General features: G+C 42.9%; 1 protein-coding gene across 11 annotated transcripts in view; it reads left to right on the forward strand.

Moving 5' to 3' along the window:
* The window catches only part of NEO1 (neogenin 1), a 360,380-nt gene that overhangs the window by 252,987 nt on the left and 86,190 nt on the right, over positions 1-21,203 (forward strand). For 7 of the 11 annotated variants that reach the window (XM_033919940.1, XM_033919937.1, XM_033919938.1 and 4 more), the window contains exons 8-9: positions 8,385-8,601; positions 12,222-12,376. In XM_033919940.1, coding sequence (XP_033775831.1) covers positions 8,385-8,601; positions 12,222-12,376 — 372 coding nt within the window. The remainder of the gene's footprint in view (positions 1-8,384; positions 8,602-12,221; positions 12,377-21,203) is intronic. The other 4 variants (XM_033919941.1, XM_033919936.1, XM_033919939.1 and 1 more) reach the window with 2 other exon arrangements.

The following is a 21,203-nucleotide window of genomic DNA, read 5'->3' on the forward strand; positions in this document are numbered from 1 at the left end:
CAAAGTATTTTTTTAACCTAAGTTGTAGGAGCTTGAGGTGAACACAGCTGCTTCAGTCCCCTCCCTGCATGAAATGCATGAACCCCAAGTTCTGATTTCAGCATGAAACACAAGCATGCAAAGTCAGGCAAGTAGAGGAATAAAAATCATAACTATGTTCTAAAAAAACAAATACAATTAGTAATCCTAAATAAATCCATGTACTTAAGATGATATAATCAAAGGAAATATATAAAATTGAGCTTCCCAACCCTATCCTGGTAATCCTGAGCCACCTGGGTTTCAGGATGCCCACTATGAAAATGCATAAGATAAATTTGCCTGTACCAGGTGTCTAGTCTATTAAGATCATCGGGGAAGTTCAGGAAGCTTTGTTAGAAAGAAAGCAAGAGTAGCAAAATGACCTTGAAAAATCATCCAAATCTAAAATAAATGAAAATTCTCAAATGCTGTTTTAGTAGCAAGTTGCTGCTGCTGTGCTGTCAGTGTCCTTTTTAAGATTTCCTTTTTAAGATTTAGGATTGAAGCTTTGCCTGTATATTTACCGTATTTCCCCATATATAGGCCGCAGCCTATATATGGGTTTTGCAAGTCAGCACAGTGGCTGCGGCTTGCATAACTGGGGCGGCCTATATTGGTTTTTAAAATCCTCCTCCTCCCCCTTACCTCCCTCGCTTGACGGCGGACTGCCTCCTGGAATCTCATGGCCAGCGGTGTAGGACAGAAGCGATCTTTTCCATCTCCGGGGCCGGGCTGGAAATCGAAAAGATCGCTCCTGCCCTGCACCACTGGCCGCGAGATTCCAGGAGGCAGCTGTCCAGCGAGGAAGGTAAGGGGGGGATGATTTTAAAATACAGTATAGGCCGCCCCAGTTACTGGTGGATAAGCTGCGGCTAATACAATGGGGCGGCTTATCTACCAGTTTTAAAACTCGCATAGGTATTTTCTGCAGCCTATTTAAGGGGGTGGCCTATATGTGGGGAAATACGGTATTCATGCATGCATTTGGAACTCAGCCAAAGTAGATTCAAGTTTAGTAACCTTTTTTTTTTTTTAAAATAATTTTTATTGAGCAGAAAAGACTGAGCAACCAAGCAGACTTACAACCTTCTTCAGTCAGATTAATATTCTCTTCATGAGTCTGTAGCCCGTACAAATACATTTGCTGTATTTCTTTCTTTTTTTATTGCACACATCCATCTGCTCTTCCATGATTGCCTGGCCCTCTCCCTTTCCTCCTTCCTTTCTTTTGGAATGTTTGAGTCAAAATTATCTGAATGGCGCATCTCTCTCTGGAAATTGTTAGGCTTCCTTTTCTTTCACTTGACTGTGCGTAGTGCATCATGAAAGTAGTTAATGATGGTTTTGAGTGTCAAGAAAAGGATATCAATAGCTTTCTTTCAGCTGTTACCAAATTATTATGCCATGAGTTTGGGAGTAGGAAAGATTTATATTTTATAAAATATTTTTATAACTTCATAGGTTCTCATTATTACATTACATTTTACGCTCACATTTTATTCCTGTAAACATAGAAACATGATAGCAGATGAAGGCCAAATGGCCCATCCAGTCTGCCCATCCGCAGTAACAATTATCTCTTTCTCTAAGAGATCCCACAGTTTCTTGAATTCAGACACAATCTGTACATTTGGGAATATCCATTTCCTTGCAAAAGTCCTCACCCTTGTAAATGTTTATCATTCATTCAAAATAACCAAAAAACCCCACACAATTGTGAATCTACCACAGTTAGTTATTTCGCTGATCTACACAACATATGCTACATTTTCAAAAGTCAATTATAAAAATATTTTAAAAATATAATTAAGAATAAGACACTGAAATCTGATTGTATTTGTCTTCACACCCTTTGTCATAGCAATCTCAAATTAGCTCTATTTGTAAAAGTTACAGTACATACATATTGGGGGAACGTGATTAGAATTTTGATGTTCTTGTAACTGAATGTCCATTGGAGCACTGTCTGGTCAGTGTAAGATAGAAGAACTACCATATTTTTCGCTCCATAAGATGCACTTTTTTCCACCCAAAAGTGGGTGGAAATGTTGGGCCTTTTAAAAACACCCCAGTACCTTTTTTAACCCTCGTCCCTTTTTAAAAGACCCCCATCCTGTCCCGTATCTCTTCAAACCTCCCCCATTGCCTGGTGGTCCAGTGGTGCATCGGCAGGTAGGCGTGAGCCCTCTGCCCACCTGCCTGAGCCCGCGCTGCCTTTTCCCATCCTGTCCTATACATCCTTAAATGTATAGGACATTTCTTATCCTTAAAGTTTTCCTTAAAGTTTTCTTATCCTTAAAGTATCCTTAAAGTTTTCCCGTCCTGTCCTATACATCCTTAAATGTTTTTCATTGCCTGGTGGCCCAGCGGTGTGCTGGCCGGCAGACACGAGCTGCCTGCCTTGACCAGCACCACCCTCCGAATGGGGGGGCGCATGAGGGGGCCAATTTATTTTATTTTATTTTCCAACTTATTCCCATTGTTGGTTTTTTTTGTTTGTTTGTTTTTTTATTTTTCTTATTTTTTTTTTTTCTCTTGTTCTTCTCTTCTGGTCTGTGGTTTTGGGGGACTGTGTAAATTGTGGTTTCCTTCTTTGGCAGTGGGCTATCTGAGTCCAAGTCTACTGCATTGTAGATTCTGCTTTGAGGTGAGGAAGTGGGGGAGGTTAGGGTTGGGGTGTTGGTTCTGTATCGTTTGTATCATGGTTGTAGTTGGTTGTATTCTATGGTTGATTGTATTTGTAGACTGGATTTTATTTTTTGAAAAAAAAAATGATTATACATAAAAAGGGACGGGGGTTAAAAAAGATTGTTTTTTAATTTTTGGTTCATTGTTCTGCATACTGGAGGCTGCTCCCTGCTCTAGGAGGGGGCGGGGATTCATGCTGTGGTATTCTTGATTATTGTTCCAGTTTTGTATGGGACTTGTTTCTGTTTTGGGCTATACCCTGTTTGTAATTTATTTTGGAAACCAATAAAAATTGTTGTACCATAAAAAAGGGAGGGGGAATTAAAAAAGGTACTGGGGGCAGGTTACAGGACAGGACAGTGCAGTGAGACAGGGTACATAGCATGGCAAGGAGCGTAGGGTTGGGTGCAGAGCCTGGCAGGGAGAATTTGGTTCAGAATGTGTTTTTTCTTGCTTTCTTCCTCTAAATCTAGGGTGCGTCTTATGGAGCAAAAAATACAGTAAGTCAACTACTGGGCAGACTTGCACAGTTTGTGTCTTGTATATGACAATTCAGTTTAGGATGGGCTGGAGTGGGCTCAGATGGAAACTCTGATAATTTGTAACGTGAATATAGTGCTAAGCAAACTTTTACGGTCTTTCCTGCAAATGACAAGATGATTCAAATAGGCTTTGGCAGCACTTCCGGTAGTTGGAACCTAAGGGTAGTACCGGGCAGACTTCTACAGTCTGTCACAGAAATGTCAGAGAGTCAATTTCATCATGAATTAATGACATCTCTGAAATTGACATACATGTCACAGGTAGGGTATGTCAATTTCAGAGATGTCATTAATTCAATGAAGTAGAGGGAAGAACTTATTCTTAGTGGCATATACATTGTATAACTCAAAGTTGCTGTAAGCCCTTCATGGTTTGGAATTTAAAACCATGTTATTGACTGATAGAAGTGTGCTGAGCGAATGGATTGAGTGCCAGCTGGCTTCCTAGCATTTTCTGGTCCTGCCTTTGAATTTAAAAACCCAGTCCAAAACATACTCTTAATAAGCTGCCCATAATAACCAGCCTGTTGGTCATCAAGCAACCTAGGGTTTACATATATCTCAGATCAGGTTCTGCAGTGGTTTCATTCCCATTTCAGAGTTCGTACTTCCATAATCGCATTCAATAATTCTACCTCAGAGAGCTACACTGCTCCTTATGGTATTCCACAAGGATCCATTCTATCACCTCTTTTGTTTAATGTCTTTTTAGCTCCTCTGATGACTCTGCCAAGCCATCAGATTTACTACTTTCGCTTATGCTGACGACATCCAGCTTTTGTACCCACTAGATTTCCGAGAATGCCCATGATTTCTTAGCAATTAATAATCTGATAGCTAGATGCTATCAGATTGGCCCTAAATGTTGTAAAGTCAAAAGTAATGCTTTTTCCATGGAAAGACAATCTAAACCCTAGTTTATCCATTCCCCTCAAGGGTAACACACTAAAGACAGTTAACTCGATTAAGATCCTAGGAGTAACTTTGGATCAAAAACTTACATTTCGTGAACATGTTAGCAGTGTTGTTAAATCTACCTTTTTCAGACTACGTCAAATATGCTCCATCTCAAAATTCTTAGAACCTACATCTTTGAATATATTAATACATTTTTTGGTGATCTCAAAAGTTGTTTACTGTAACGCCCTTTTCATGTGAATTGCCAAAAAAGAAATGACACCTCTTCAAATTATTAAAAACGTCTCAATAAAACTTATTATGAAAGCAAAAAAATAAAATAAAATCACGTTTCGCCGCTTCTCAAAAAAGCACCCTGGCTTCCAGTTTCTTACAGAATATCTTATAAAATATGTCTATTAACCCTTAAATGCCTTCTTCATAAAACCCCGGCTTTTATCGATAGGCTTTTAATTCTTTATTCCCCTACAAGAATTCTTAGGTCTAACGATAAGCATTTACTTTCAGTTCCTTCTCTTAAGGTTATCAATATGCGCCGCCAATACATCGTCTGTGTAATGGCTCCGCAACATGTGGAATTCTCTCCCCATTCATATAAGGGAAGAACGCATGTTAGACCGATTCAAGAGTAAATTGAAATGCTTTCTTTTTAAAGATGCCGTCAATTGCTAGTACTCTTCTCTTGATTTATTCCTTAGGATCTGCCGTGCGATTTTATTTATTGTTACCCTCCGTTTGTCCATTCCCTTTCTGTCTTATTTTCTTTAAAATATAGTATTTCTTTTTCCCTTTCCTCACTATACGTAAGTATTGTTTGTGGTTTAATGTGATATGTTTTGTACCCCCGTAAGTTGTATGAATTTTAGCTATGTACATCGCTTTGAAGTTTGATTAAGCGATCCATCAAATCTTGAATATATGAGCTATACGAGGTACCAAATCCATAAAAAATAGAGATACTTTTATGTACTTCTTGACATTTGTTCTGGTATTTGTATCTCATTTCCAGTTTCATCAAAAAGATTTATACCAGCATCATGGCAAAGTGTTTGTAAATATAGTGCAGAAAAACCTGCTGCAATAAAATAATTTAAAAATAGATTAATAATTACAATTACATAGAACAGTAAGTACTATAATGCTATGGTCCATCATAGTATTTCTGAAGAGGTTGTCCCAAGACTTTCTTTTAATCAAGCTATTTTATAAGCTGTAAATTATTTAAATATAGTTCTGGCTATAGAAATTGCATAAAAGAATCCCAGGGGGAGTGTTTAAAAAATAATTCATTTTCTCTGGACATTCTGAAGAATGAACACATAGTCAAGAAAGAGCTGAAAGCCAGTTTTCTGAGATTATGATTTTCTGACAATTTGATTTATTGAAAGGAGCCATATATGTATGTGGGTAAAAGACACAGTAGCTAAGAGATTAGTTTGACTGGCCAGTGTCTATCAAAGATATGATTGTGACTTAGTAAATTGCTACTTAAAATTTTAAAAGCTGCTGCAGAACTAAGTCCTGTATAGGTCATACTGACATATGCTAAATAAAACATACACATTGATTCTCTTCAGGAAAATATTACCATAAATGTGTGTTTTTCCCTAAATTTCACAAAGCCAAATCCAAAGTATCTTCTCCCAAGTTTAATACATTTGATTCCTAAAAGAGAGCTTGATGTCAGTAAATTTTTAAATTGCAGACACATCCTTTTTGTGGGCATAATATATTATATTGTTGCCTTATTCTTATAAATGTGAAAAATGTTCTTTAGGCTTTTAAGATAATGTGTGTATTATTCATTGGTTAAACAAAAGGTGACACATTTTCCAATGGACATGTTTTCCTTAAACACACACATTCATCTTTCTCTCTCTCCCAAATTAATAAAAAAAATGTTCTGCCTCATTTCATGTGTGCAATTTTTTGTATAAAACAAGTACAGTGGTACCTCGGTTTACGAGTGCACCGGTTTGCGAGTGTTTTGCAAGACGAGCAAAGCATTTGCAAACTTGGTGCCTCATAAACCGAGCGCGCCTCGATTTGCGAGCGCCCCCCTGCGAACCGGCACCTTCCCCCCCCCCCGCAATCCGGCCCCCCCCCCCCGCCGCCATCGGGCACCCCCCCCCCCCGCCGCGACCTGAGGTCCCCCCAACCCACCCGAACCCTCTTCTTACTTTGATGTAGCCTCCGCACCTGCACTAGCATGTCCTGTGCTGTGCCGGTGCCCGAAAATCTGCCTCCGGTGCTGGGCCTTGAGCATGTGCGCATGCTCAAGGCCTGAGAGTTCACGTCCAGTGGCAGCAGCTCTACCGTGAGTCACATCTTCCCAGTGAACATCAATTGTGTAGTGTTAAGTGCCAGTTAAGCCTATCAATTAAAGTGTGATGCCTACATTGGCTAGGCGCACCACAGTAGATGCCTAACTTTGGTGGACTATATAGAAAAAGGAAGGACTGGTGGCTTGTCCGGGACCAGGCCACAAGTTATATTTAAAGTAGTGAAATTCAGCTACTTTTCATATAACTTGTATGTATAAGTTAAGCCAGTGAAATAGCAGGTCTGTGTGTATGAATGGAAAGACAGTCACTGCTAATGTATATTAAGCAGCCAGTGCTACTGAATGTACATGCAAGTTAAACACTAGCGTTGGTGCTTAATTTCATGTATTATGCAGGCTGGTTTTATGGCAGGGCCAGGCCCTCCCTTTCAGGAATCTAAGAGCATTTTGTTTAGCCAGCCTTACAGGTCTGGTACATTTATGCATTTCACTAACACTTTTGATAGTGGAGAATTTTAAAGAGGAATGGAGCATGTTTGTTATCAGTTTCTGGGGGTCTCTCTTTTTTTTTTTGTCATTAAAATGTGAGATTAAAGTACCATTTTTACATTGCTTTCCATATTTCTTCTTATGGTTATTTGTAAAAACTATCCCCCCTTTTAATATGATATGTTTTATTTTGTATGTTAACATGTAACTTGCCCTGGATAAGGGCAGGCGATAAGTGCAGGATGCTCCGTGCTGCTCCTGACGCTCATAGAGTTCCTATGAATGTCAGGTGCAGCATTCACTGTGGCTCCCTGTGCTAAAAACTGCTAGCGCGGTTTAGTAAAAGGGGAGGTATATGTATTATGTATCACTTGATTTATCTCATAACACCATAAAACAGCCAAATTTATCTTAAGGAAGCAAGAATCTGGAAATAAAGAAAAGTGATAATTATCACCAATTCTCCATTACTTCATAAAGATTCTTATGCACACTGGAGCCCAAAACAGCCGTATTTTGGCAATCACCTCCATCAAGGGTAATTTATGAACTATTTTAAGCTGTCTTTGTTGGATGGACATATAAGCTATTCAGATGCCATCAAGAGCAGAAGAAGCCTGAGAAATGATTTGACTCGCACTTTTTTCTATTTGTCGTCAGCTTATTCAAGAATGAAGTTCATCCAACAATGGCTTTGTTGGGGCACAGTATGCTTAATGGGCATCTTTTTGAAATAAAGATTAGGTGACAATTATGCCTTTTCTTTGTTTTTACTCTTCAGTATAATATTTGACCTCTCTTTCTGGGCAAGAATCTGGACAGCCTGCCCATACCTTCTATTTGCACATCAGATCCAAAAACTAACATCCAAATAGATAATAGATATGTAAACATAGTCTATATAAATTTTGAAAATAACATTTGCACATATCTCATTGAAGACTTGGTGAACCAAAATGTCTTTATCTACTGATCCTTATAATGTTGCTAGATAAATATGTTTGTGTATGTAGTATATTATGGGTATACTTAACAAGAGTAATCGTACATTGCTTCTAAAACCAAAAAGTAAATAGTGATTACGTGTGGTAAAGGACACCTGGGTCCTATTTTGTTTTTGAGTTAGTATACCACCATTTATATCACCCTACCCATTTCCTACCTCATTTTCACCACATTATAATGGAAATTAGCTACCCTTGCATTTCAGTGCTGTGTCTTAAATATCCCCCATTGTTAGTTTTTAGTAGTTATTCTTTTCTTGCATGTTAGTCTTCAGTTTAATGACCTGCCTTGTGTTTACATATGTTTTTATTTCCCATCGTGGTTTTGTTTATTTCTTTTTTTTGTTTGTTTTTTCTTGGTGTTTTCTTTTTTTTTTTTTTTTCTTTAAACCGTCGTGATTTTGCCCTTCATATATCCCAATGTTTGCACATACCAAGATGTTGCCATCCCAACATTAGCTTCCACTTCACTGACCAGTGCCACTACTGACCATCTAGCACCAGCAACAATTGGACCACTGCCTTCAGCCCCAAGGGACGTCGTGGCCTCTCTTGTCTCAACTCGCTTCATCAAACTGACATGGCGGACACCGGTGGATTCTCATGGAGACAACCTTACGTACTCTGTGTTCTACAGCAAAGATGGTGATGGAAGGTAAGCACTCTAATTTTTATTCCAGTGTCTTTGCCGTTTCATGATATCTACTGTGCTTTAGTCGCTTCATGCTAGCATATTGTTTAATAATCCTACCCCAGTCTTTATTTTAAGCTACTCTCATAGAGTGAAACCTACTGAATTTAATGGATGAAAGAGGGTCACATGCATATACCTGTTAAGTTCTTTTTACTGATATTGAGACACTGACTACATTAAGCAGTGGCTCTAATGTTGGGGGCCCTTTCTATTTTGACCCCCATGAAGTTTACCATATATAAATCCTAGTAATGGTTAACCATGTCAGGTTAAAGATAGACTCCTATAGTGCTGATTACTCAGCATATTTGCTGCTCTGTACAAAACAGTTGATAGAAGTGCTTTAGAAGAATTTAAAAAGTTTTTGTTTTGTAATTTTAAAATGCAGCCAGCAGAAAGTATCCACTCCATAAGTAAAATTACTACTTGATTTGCTTTATTAGACCTTTTCAACTGTATGTCTGTGATCAAAATGATAAAAAGAATGTCTTATTCTAGTGCAATATTCATGCCAGTCTGGACAATAGAGTATTACCCTCATGCTCGCAAGCCATGCAGAAGGAATCCATTCCAGATTTTTAACTTCTCCTCCTTCTCCAGAAGGCTCTGCTGCCCCCTTCAGTTTTTCCTTATGCACGCAAACTGGAAGGTGCCTTTCTGATCTGCTCTGTATATTTATTTATTATTTTCAGTATTTTCACATTTTTTGTGGTTATCAGTGCACCAGAGCTCCCCAGTGAGGGACAACTCTGCCTGCACGGAGAAGAAGCAGACTTGGGTCTGCAGCTAGCAGGTTAGTCCCCTGGGGACCTATTTGGCCAGCCTGTAGAAACTATTCTGGAGTTCGGGGTCCATGTCCCTAGTAGCTTAGCTCACCCGCAGGGGCTTGAGTGCAGGCTGTTGGATGTCAACAGGGGGCCCAGTGGGGTCCTTCAGAGGGCCAACTGCAATTTCGCCTTCCTTCCTTTCCACGCATGGTTCCTTCGGGTATGAGAATCGATCTGACTGGCAGGCCAAAGATCTCAGCATTTGGAGGACTGGCTTATTGAGGCATGAGTTCTTCTTTCAGATCCAGCTACTTCTTAGAGCTGAGGCAGGTTTTAGCATCTTCAGAGCACATGTCACAGTGAGTTAAGCCTATTATAGCCTATGGGCAAAATCATGTATGTTGGGGGGTGGGGTCTGAAAAAACTATTTTTGAAGGTGTCTTCTACCTTTGTAGGGTCCCCCACCTCTAAAATCCTGTTTTGAGTTTTTAACTTTTAGTTAAGTCATTTTTGAGCTGGTTTTTTTGGTGCTAACATGCTGCTATGGTGGCCATCCTGGATTTCCCATTTTTTCCTACAGAGTTCTCCAGATCCCTCAAATCTCCTCATTTTACCTCAACATTGGCAAGGATGGAGCCCTTAGGCTCTTTTACCCCTAATTCATGCTAGATTTGCACTGGTTGGATGATGGAAGAGTATCCTTGCACCAAGTGACACGCAACATGAGAAGGGCAAGTGGGAGTATTGAGCTTAGCCTCTCCATTGGTCTCTAAGGCACAGGAACGTTGGGGGGGCCTTTTTACAGAGGAAAATCCCTCCCAAAGCCCCAGTACAGAGGTGTACCTAAGCCTAAGAGCATGAAAGCCGCGGAGCCCAAGAGACTTAAGGTGGAGTTACCTAAAGAGGACTCGGTGCTGCCTAATAAAGCCATTTCTCCTGAATTTGTTAATTTGATGTGGAGAGCATATTTGGATAGATGAGATCCTCATTTGAGGTCTGGCAGCAAGCCAGGGGTTGCCTAGGGGGACTTGGGCTTCCAGGGCACATCATTCTCATTGGCAAAGCTGACCAGGATCCTGTGGACCTTTCTGACAGGGACTCGGAAAGTGAGAGATCAGTCTGTATGCCCCTGTTATCACAGAGTGAGTCTTCCCTGCTGACCAATATAGGATTGCAAATGGGAGCAAGTACGCAGGAAGCAGTGGGGGCCCTCGACCAAAGGGAAGATCCCACAACATGTTGGCTGTTCAAGCCTTTGGTGCTATTAGAGGGCATTACTGACTGTCCGCAAGAGTTACAGTCGGACTCCCAGCAGGCCCCTTCCACTCAGTGTTCTATCCTGAGCGGAATGAGAGTGCAGCCTATGTCTTTTCCCTGGCATGCTGATATGAGTGTCTTAGTCATGGAGCACTGGTATGCTCCTGAGGGCTCTCTAAAGGTAACCAAAAACAATGACTAGGCTGTATTCTATGGCAGTGTTTCTCAACTCAGTCCTGGAGTACCCCCTTGCCAGTTAGATTTCAGGATATCCACAATGAATATGCATAAACTTGATTTGCATACACCTCTCTCCATTATATGCAAAACCTTTTCATGCATATTCAGTGTGACTATCCTGAAAACTTGACTGGCAAGGAGGGTACTCCAGGACTGAGTTGAGAAACACTGTCCTATGGCACAGGAGTGGCAACAGATATTCTCAGCCTAAGGTGGATCTCTTGGTACTGTGACCTGGATTGGCTACTTTTGGAAACAGGAGACTAGGCTAGATGGACCATTGGTCTGACTCAGTATAGCTGTTCTTTTGTTCCTATATTCTTATTCATTTGCATGCCCATTGGGATATCCTCAGTTTTCCCACACTAGAGATATTTCTGAATGAATAATATTACTGCATTTAAGTATACACTTCTCCCTCGTCATTTGTGGGGGATACGGGCAGAGCCGGACCGCGAATGGTGAAAAGCCACAATTATCCGGCTCTGACCCACCCCTGCCTCCCTGCCGCCTTCCCGACGGGAACTCCCTACAACCATTTCCTCATGGCGACCTGCACGGGGCAGGAGCGTAGGAAGATCGCTCCTGCCCCGAAAGCCCTCTAGACCACCAGGTAAGGCTGGGAAGACGGCAAGGAGGTAAAAAAATATGGGTATTTTTATTTTCCCCCACCCCAGAAAAAAATTGCGATTATGTGAAATCACGAGTGCAGAAACCGCGAATGGGGAGGGGGAAGTGTGGCGCAGTTTACTACATCAGTTCTACAGTAAGATCAGTACTGAACAGTCATAGAGAGAAACTGCTACTGCTTTGTTATCTAGTGTTTCTAGATAAATGCTGCAAGATTTCCTCTTGAGTATCATTCTCCAAGAACACGCTCGAGGCATATTAGTAGTTCAGTGGAGAGAGGTTTACACTGTGGCTGCGAATATGGTATTTGCTCCGGGTAAAAGCAGAACTGTTGTTCTCAATGCTGTTAGTCTAGCACCTTTCACAAATAATAAACAATATTGTGTTAAAAAAGAATGTAGCATAAGGAGCTCATGTTCTGTGAGTTAACAGACTAGCTATGCGATAGCTCATTAAACGCGTTGGTAATTTGTCATGTGTGTGCAAACATTTACACTAAATACAGTGTACTCTTTTAGAGTATAGTCCCACAGCATTTAAAGGCTGTTCTGCATATGCATTTTGTATTTGAATACCATTTGAAAAATACAAAATATTTTTTAAAGCCAAGTTTTCCTGTTTAAAATGCAAATTTATTAAAGCATGGTTTCTGTCCCACTTAAATCCTTTTTTTTTTTTTTAATTAAGAGAACGTGTTGAAAACACAAGTTACCCTGGAGAAATGCAAGTGACTATCCAAAACCTCATGCCTGAAACTATCTACCTCTTCCGAGTTGTAGCTCGCAACAAACATGGACCTGGGGAAAGTTCTGTGTCTCTCAAAGTAGAGACTCAACCTGAAGGTGAGTAATAGTGTGTCCATAGGCAGCCCCCAGCACATTATACTGGTTAGTATGTACTATTTTGAACAACATACTTACTCATGTTGAATACCACATATAGTCCTATTCTTGCAGTGTCTGTTTTCACTTAAGAGGATGTGCTCAGCCATTTGGTATGAGCTTTAATACCCTGGTATCACAGAGAAAAACAAATGTACACGAATTAAGAAATTAAATTCTTTGAAGACATTCAGTTCATCATTGTTGCATACAGGAATTGTATAATCTTGACAGTAAAGATGTGATTTTTCATAGCTTTGTAGGAAATTCTTCCTATCTTTGTAAAAGAACAGGAACTGTGCGCCCAGTCGTTCGGTATGTCTCAGTTTGTTTTCTGCGATAGATATACCCCCTCTTTTACAAAGGCACACTAAGGGCTCCTTTTACGAAGCCACTTTAGCGGCTTCAGGGCGCGTGACTTTTAATCAAACGCTAATCCCGCACTAGCCCAAAAACTACTGCCTGCTCAAGAGGAGGTGGTAGCGGCTAGTGAGGCCGGCAGTTTAGCATGCGCTACTACGCGCGTTAAACCGCCTTCGTAAAAGGAGCCCTAAGCATTTTAGCCCGCGCTAAACGCTGATGTGCCCATTATAGTATATAGATGCATTAGCAGTTAGCATGTGCTAATTCGGTTACCGCACCTTAGTAAAAAGACCCGATAATGTGTAACTGAAAAAAATTATATTTCTCTGTTCTAAACACTTAAAGCAGATTATAACAATGGTAAAAACTGGCGATGCCCATATTTTGTTTGTTTTTCGTATGTATGCTAATTTGTTCCATGATATTGCAAGGTATGGCATACACTTTAAAAAAAAAAAAAAAAAGAAAAACCAAAAGGAATTGACCCTTTTCCATTGCAAATGCAAGCAGTGTCTCACTTCCGGCTCACCACACAATTGTTTCCCACGTATTCATCTTTATAGGACCCCCAGGGACCCCTGAAGAAGACTTTTTGTCGAAACGCGGACCGTGTTGGGTCCTGTATCCCTAGCGGACTAGGTCCTTTAATGCTTTTATGTGGATGATTTCAGTGTACCTTTGGAACTTTGACACTTTCAAATAAAGTCCATTTAGGAACATCGTCACTCCACAGAGTTTTTTTGGTATACACTTTAAAAAAATCACAGGGAATGGCACAAACAGAAAACACAAGAAAATAAAACTAAATGAAAAGAAGAAAAGCAAAAATGTGTTGCCTACATACTCAGTATATATAGAATGCATATTGAGGATAAAGTGTTTTTGCTGTCAGTATTATTTCTCTCTCTTTTAAGATCCAATGCAAATTAGTTTTTCTTTCCCTGTTTTCCCCCCTCATATTTAGTATGCCTGGCCCCCCTTCCTTCCCACATCTTTTAGCTAGGATTTTGCAATGGTTTTAAATGTGTATCTGTGTAGTTTTATTTTATTTTAAATTATCACTCCCATCAAGGGCTCAGATTCCACTCTCTCCCATGACTTTTCATAGCCCTTCTGGAAGACTTTTTTTTTTTTTTTCCCAGTGATTTTCTCAGCCTATTCTTTAGGTTCTTTTGGATGGTTAGAGTAGATTCAAGTAATCCAGAGTAGAGAATGACACAGGGAAAATTTCTGTCCCAGCGCCCCGTCCCTGTCTCTGCCGTCCCCTTCACCGCCCCGTCACCGCTCTTCCTTTCACCGCCCCTTCCCCGTCTTCAGCGTCTTCTCCTCTCCATCCCCCCACCCCCAGCACCCTTCACGCGGTCCAGCAGCTCCCTCCCGCCGGCCAGCCGTGCATTTCTCTCCCTCCCTCCATCTTACCTTCTCTTGTGGTGAAATTGGCAATTTGTATAAGGCTATGCGCTGTATTACAGCCGAAGCCTTGAAGTCGTGTCGGGTTACCTGCTAGAAAAGTCTCCTCCGATGCAACCGGAAATCGGAAGTTTTGTCAGAGGAGATTTTTCCAGCAGGCAATGCGACGCAACTTCAAGGCTCCGGCTATAATACAGCTCATAGCCTTATAGAAATCGCCAGTTTCAACAAGAAAGGGTAAGGGAAAAGGAGGGAGGGAGGGAGATGCATGGCCGGCGGGAGAGAGGGAACTGCCGGATCGAACGCTCGTTCACCGCGCATGCTAACCATTCACCGCTCCACGGGGCAGTGAATGGCCTTGTCCCCGATCTCGCGGTGACCTTTTTTTTGGTCACCGTTTTGGCTGGTTATCCGCGGCTAGCCACGGGTAACAACCACCGTGTCATTCTCTACTCCATAGGCCAATTTTTAGGCATGTTCCATAATACATGTCACTGTCTTGTCAAGGCTTGATCAGTGGGTTGGTCAATCTGTCTGTCTGATCCGTGCACATAGCTTTGATCAGGAAAGCAGAAACTGGCAGTTCATATCAAAGAGCTGCAAGGCTCGCCCCCTACCTTTATTGAACATTAGGTCTGAACCCACACCAATCATGTTTTACATGTCTTTATGCCATGCTTAAAGCTTGCACTTTTCAGCTTATTATTTAAGGTTGTCTTCAGTATAAAATAAAATGGGGGTACTAATCCACCAGTTGCAGTTGTCCTGGTGGGCAATATTGGTAGTTTTCTAAGGGGGAGGAGGGGTTGGTTGCAACAGCTTTATTAGGTGTTCTCTTAAGAAAACAGTTCATTAGGCACATAGACACTTGGTCATCCCCTGCTGGAGCTGAGCTCATTAACTTAATTGCAGAATAGAAGCATTCTGAATGAGTGTGGTAACGAGAGAACTCTGAAAATGATTTCCATATCAGCCCTCACTTTGTGTATTACATTAGTGATTTTTATTCCGCCATTACCTTGCGGTTCAAGGCGGATTACAGAAGAGGATTTCTGGACATGTCAAGAGGTGTTACAGAGTAGAGTGGGTTGTTGGCAATGAGAGCACTTCTTGAACCTGCTAGAAGGCCTCGACATGAGAGGAAAAATCTCGTCGAGGTCAAAAAAACACAATGGTGGCAAAAAACGAGACTGAAATATTGTACTGTTTTTTCGTTTGCAGTCCAGTTGTATTATGAGCTACTAGTTTTACTTTCTAGTAACTTCCCCCCTTTTACAAAACCACGATACCGTTTGTTTGTTTTTAGCACAGGCCGGCATGCTGAATGCTCTGCACTGCTCCTGCCGCTCATAGGAACTCTATGTCCTGATACTGGAGGTAGTCTATGGTGCTGTTACTGAGATGGCACTCAAATCAGAATTTTATCTATTTATTTTTTTTTTTGAATGACAAACATGGCCCCCTCCCCTCCTTTTACTAAACCGCGCAGCAACCATACCAAAGCCCATAGGGATTTAAAGGGCTTCGGTGCGGTTACCTCTTCGGCCCACAATAATCGGCTTAAGAAAAGGGGGCCATAGTGAAGACAACTTGATTTTTACAAGGTTCACAGATAATTCAAAGATGGCTAATTAATAGACGGTGCAGAACTAAAAACTATACATTTTTCTTGTATTAGTTACTAACTGAGATACCATGACATCAGTTAATCTTGTATCATGCCAAATATTTCTAATTTTAATTCTAAATTATTCCACATTTACAAAATGCTTGGCTCACAGTATATATACAAATTCAAGCATACAACCAGTGGCATCCCTTTATAAACTCATTGATGCAACCTGAATAAGTGTGGTAATAAATTGCTATTTTTTCTCCATTTTACATATGTCCCTGCATATTAGAAGCACCTATAGAATGCATATAGAATGAAGTAGTACATTAATTACAACATTAAAATATTTGTACAATACATTTAGGTGTTAATAGGAAACCCTTCTCTGATTCCAACCTCTGTTTCCATCTAATAAAAGAAGCCCATTATTTAGTAGCTAAGGGAGACATCCCCCTGAAATAAAGCAAGCTTAAAAATCATCAATTTCTGATCTAAATGGTGCTACTAACATTTTAATTAGCCCTGTTCAATGAAGGGGAAAGGGCTGAATTGAGTTCATGCTAACACTTGTTTGCTTTATTTGGTCATGAATCATTTTTTCAATTAGCTTTTAAGAGTTTAGCGTGTACCAAATCCATCAGTATAAAAGCAGTTTTACACTGAAAGTGTCTGCTTCAGAAACCCCCCCCCCCAAAAAAAAAAACAACCCTTTAAAACTGTGTGCATTGTACTGTTGAGTAGCATAGCATAACTGCAAGAAGTGAAAATAATGTTTAGTAAGAGTTTTTTCTTTTCTTTTCTACAGTCTGTAACTAGAATAGAAGATCTAAGTGCAGTCCTTGGTATATGCCAAGCCAATCTAGTTTTCAAGATATCCACAGTGAATATGCATGAGATAAATTTGCTTGCACTAGCTCCATTGTATGCAGATCTTTCTCCCCCCCACCCCCCTTTTCATTATGGTTATCCTAATAATGAGTGGCTGCTTGTGTCCTGAGGACTGGCTGAGATCCCAAAGGGCTAGGGAGCATACATGTTGGTTTTAATTGTAGTTGTTCTTAGATCCCGCCAAAGACCTGCGGCATTATTTATTTAAAACATTTATAGACTGCTTAATATCTAAACGGTTTCCAGCAGCAAACATTCATAAAATTAACCGTAAAATGTATTAACATAAAACAACAATCTCTATTATCCCATTTTATACAGTGATAGTATGTCAAGGCAGTTGAAGAAGAAATTTCATCCTCATTACATGTAGGCATCAACAAACAGTTGTGTCTTTATTAACTTCTTAAAGTTAGCACAATTCGTGCATAATCTTAGATGTCCAGATAAGTTATGCCACAAATGTACCCCAGCAATACAAAACATTCTCATTTTTGAAAGTGCATATCGTATATTTCTTTCCTTAATCGCTGTTAATCGCAAGGCTTCCTCAGATTTCAACATCCTACCAGGTCTATAAATCCTACCAGTACAAGAACAGCTTCCTGTTTGACTAAAAAAAAAATAAAAAAAAAATTTAGAGAGATCCCAGCTGTCGGCAATAGCACATTAAGGGCCCCTGTTACAAAGCCACAGTAGCGATATTCCTACAGTAAATGAACTGAAGCCCTTAGGAACTGAATGGACTTCAGTGCATTTAGTGCACCTATATTGCTACAGCAGCTTTGTAAAAAGCAAGGAGAAAAGTGGAAGTAGCATCACCTTCCAAGATATCAGCTTAAGCATTGAGCTTCACAGTAGCATGTAATAAATTTTATATTAGCATCTCTGCCATCTTCAGAGCTGTCGGTGGCTTTAGAGGCTATTTTTAGTCCCAAACATCATGACACACTATATGGTGTGTTGTGGCATGCATATAAATGACTTATAGATTGACTGTTCAAGTGCTGTTTGAGCAGGGTACATTGATTTTTTTAAATGAAGTATTGCGATTATAAACATTGATTTTTTATTTTTATTTTTTTAATTTTATCAGCATAAATTTGTATATTAGTTGCATTGATCAAATTGCTGGAACATATTTGATTCTTTAGCACTCTCCAGACCAGTAGAGGTTAATCTTTACAAATGGGTATATATCCAATCATGACCAGCAGGTGGAGACTGAAAACAAAACTGTGGGACAGTATATAATATACACCCTTCTCTATTTACCTCAGTCTTCTTTCAGTCTCCAGCAGGTGTTGAGTGATCTGTACCCATCTCCCTTGGTAGGGCTGTTGGAATTTGTTTAGGGGGTTTCTAGTCCCTGTTTTTGGCCGGACAGAGCTTGGGCGGGCCCTGTTTGGGGGTCCGTCCGACCTCGGGGGTGTCAAACCCAGCGGGTCTCGAGCGGGGTCCCTCCCCCCATTTCCTCCACCTCCCCACATTTTTTTAGAGGAGCCTCAGCAGTAAGCCTTGCCCCCTAAATCAAGCAAGGCATATTGCTTCGAGAGCCTGTGGAGTCTGTTCTGTAAAAAAAAAAAATCCTGAGGTAGTGCCGGTCTGCAGGGTTGCTTCCCTGTCAGTTTACTGTATTTTACAGTATTTTTTCATCTAACTGGCACTTTGTTTCTAGCTAGGTCGCGTATGGAGCAATTGTGCCTTTCTTCGGGGGAGTGGGACACAATTCGGTCCAGCCGCGAGGCACTCGCGGCCGAACTGAATTCGGTAGTTTGGGCCGGTAGGTGGTGGAGCTCCGTTGGCAGCGGCTGCAGGCGCCCAGAGCTCCCCGCCGATGGTGCCTTGCGAGTCGGCTGGGAGCAGTGGGAAAGCCCGGTCTTCTCCAACCGCCCATGGAGGGATTCCCCGAAGGATTCCCTCTCAGCTGATTTTTTGACAGCTAATGCCGACTTGCCTGTTTTAGCGGCTGGGACTGTTCAGGCTTCTCAGCCGCTACAGGCTATGGAGGGAGCATTTTTGGCGGGAAAGTCGCCATTTTCACAGTCTGGCCCCTCCATTTTGTCTTCCACCTCAGGTGACCTTCCCCCTGTATTGGAAAAACAGGGGCAGGTTTCTGCTGGGTCCCCTGCTGTGGCAGGGAGTCCCTTGGGACCCCCGGGGGGGGGGGGGGTTTCCCCTGATTTCTTTTTTTCTTCTTTTCTTTGTGCAGAGCCTATTTTCAGGCGGCTGGGGGTCCCGTATGCGCCCAGGGGGTTTCGGGAAGTGGGGTTTCCTCTGCACTCCCTGCGGTTTTGACTCTCTCGTCTGTTGTGGCGTCCCCTCCTCCTCCTCCCTCGTCCAAGTGTCCGCGGGTGTCTTGGGACGAGGATTTATGGTCTGAGCAGCGTGTTGGCCTGGATGAGGACCTGGACCCTTTTGCGGATTTCCAGGACCCTCTCGAGGGGACGGCCGCTGGCGGCGGGTTGTCGGGTTTCCCGTCCTCCGGCGAAGAGGCGTCCGTGGTGCGCCTTTTTCAGAGGGATGAGCTACCGGACCTGATTCAACAGGTTTCTTCGGTGTTGCGTTCTGAGGATGCGCCGCCGGAGACTCCGCGTGTGGGGGACCCTCTGATTAGGGGGATCCGTACCGTTTCCCGCTCTTTTCCTATGCATCAGGATATTAGGGATATTGTGCTGGAACAGTGGAAAACACCGGAGGCGCCGTTTCATTTGGCGCGCATCATGGTTCGTTTGTATCCCATCCCAGAGGGGTATCGGGCTACTTTAACGTCAACAGTCATAGACGCGGTGGTCTCGGCAATTTCTAAGCGGCATACTGTGCCTGTTGAGGGCGGTTCTGCCTTGCGGGACTCTGAGGAGCGCAAGTTGGAGAACATTCTTACGCAAAATTTTCAGGTCTCTGCCTTTGGGGTCCAGGCGGCTATTTATGGGGGGGCTGGTGGCTCGCGCCGTGTTTCGGTGGGCTGAGCGTATTCTGGATCGGGAGTCTGAGGATTGGTCTTTGGTGGATCAGGAGGTGGTGAAGATTGAGATGGCTGCCTCGTTCCTCTCGGATGCTCTTTATGACTTGGTGCGGATGTCGGCTAAGTCTATGGCCTTTGGCGTGGCCACGCGGCGTATTTTGTGGCTTCGCGCTTGGTTGGCGGATGCTGCGTCCAAAGCTAAGCTTCCTAAATTTCCTTTCCGGGGGTCTTTTTTGTCTTCAGACTCTAACGGACTCAAAGGTGCCCCATCTGCCTGAGGACCGTGCCCGCCTGGCGTCTCGGGGTGGCACTGCCCAGGGGCATTTGCGGGAGTTCCGCAAGTATTGCCCGGGGCGTGGGGCTGCTTCTTTCCCAGCTCTGGGGTTTTCCCGGGGTCGGTTTTTCCAGCGCATGCAGCCCTTTCGGGGGGCCCGTCGGGGGGCAGGGAATCCCTCCGCTGGTTCCCTCGCTTCCTGTCCTGCACAATAACTCCTTGCCGGCGCCCCCTTTGGGCGCAAATTTTTTTTCCAAATGGGCCGAGATCAGGTCCGATCAGTGGGTCCTGGAGGTGGTGCGGGACGGTTATGCCCTGGAGTTTGCCCGCTCTCTGCTGGATCTTTTCCTAGCCTCTCTATGTCAGGCACCTTGGATGATGCAGGCTTTCGCCAGACCCTTCAGCGCTTGCTAGATCCCAAGGCAGTTGTTCCAGTGCCCCCTCCGGAGTGGGGCGCCGGCAGGTACTCAATTTACTTTGTGGTGCCCAAGAAGGAAGGCACTTTTCGGCCCATCCTAGATTTGCAGGGGGTCAACAGGGCTCTTCAGATTTCCTCTTTTCGCCTGAAGCTCTGCGGTCGGTCATTCTGGCCATTCAGCCGGGGGAGTTTCTCACTTCTCTCGATCTGACGGAGGCCTACTTGCATGTTCCCATTCGGGCCTCTCTTCAGCGCTTCCTTCGCTTTGCGATTTTGGGTCGGCACTATCTGTTCTGTGCGCTTCCCTTTGGTCTGGCCACGGCTCCCCGGACGTTCACCAAGGTGCTGGTGGTCGTCGCGGCGGCCTTGCGGTCGGAGGGCATTCTAGTGCACCCCTACCTGGACGACAGGTTGATTTGGGGAAAGTCGTTGCAGGAGAGCTCCCGAGTTACGGCTTGAGTGGGGGAGTTTCTCCGGTCGCTGGGCTGGGTGGTCAACCTTTCCAAAAGTCGTTTGGTCCCGGCTCAGCATCTGGAGTACCTTGGGATTCTGTTCGATACCTCCTTGGGGAAGGTCTTCCTTCCAGAGGCCCGGGTAAGCAAATTGCAATCTCAGTTTCGCCCTCTTTTGGCGTCCCGGTGTTCTCGGGCACGGGATTTCCTCCAAGTCTTGGATTCGATGGCGGCATCCCTGGACGTAGTGAGGTGGGCACGGGCCCACATGCGTCCTCTTCGGTATGCTCTGCTCCGGAGGTGGTCACCCCAGAGGCACGGTTTGGATGTTCCTGTCCCCCTGCGAGGCTTGGCGCTGCAGTCTTCATTGGTGGCTCCAGACCCCTCACCTAGTTCAGGAGGT

Source organism: Geotrypetes seraphini, chromosome 14 (assembly GCF_902459505.1).
Source record: "Geotrypetes seraphini chromosome 14, aGeoSer1.1, whole genome shotgun sequence".
NCBI classification, from domain to species: Eukaryota; Metazoa; Chordata; class Amphibia; order Gymnophiona; family Dermophiidae; genus Geotrypetes; species Geotrypetes seraphini.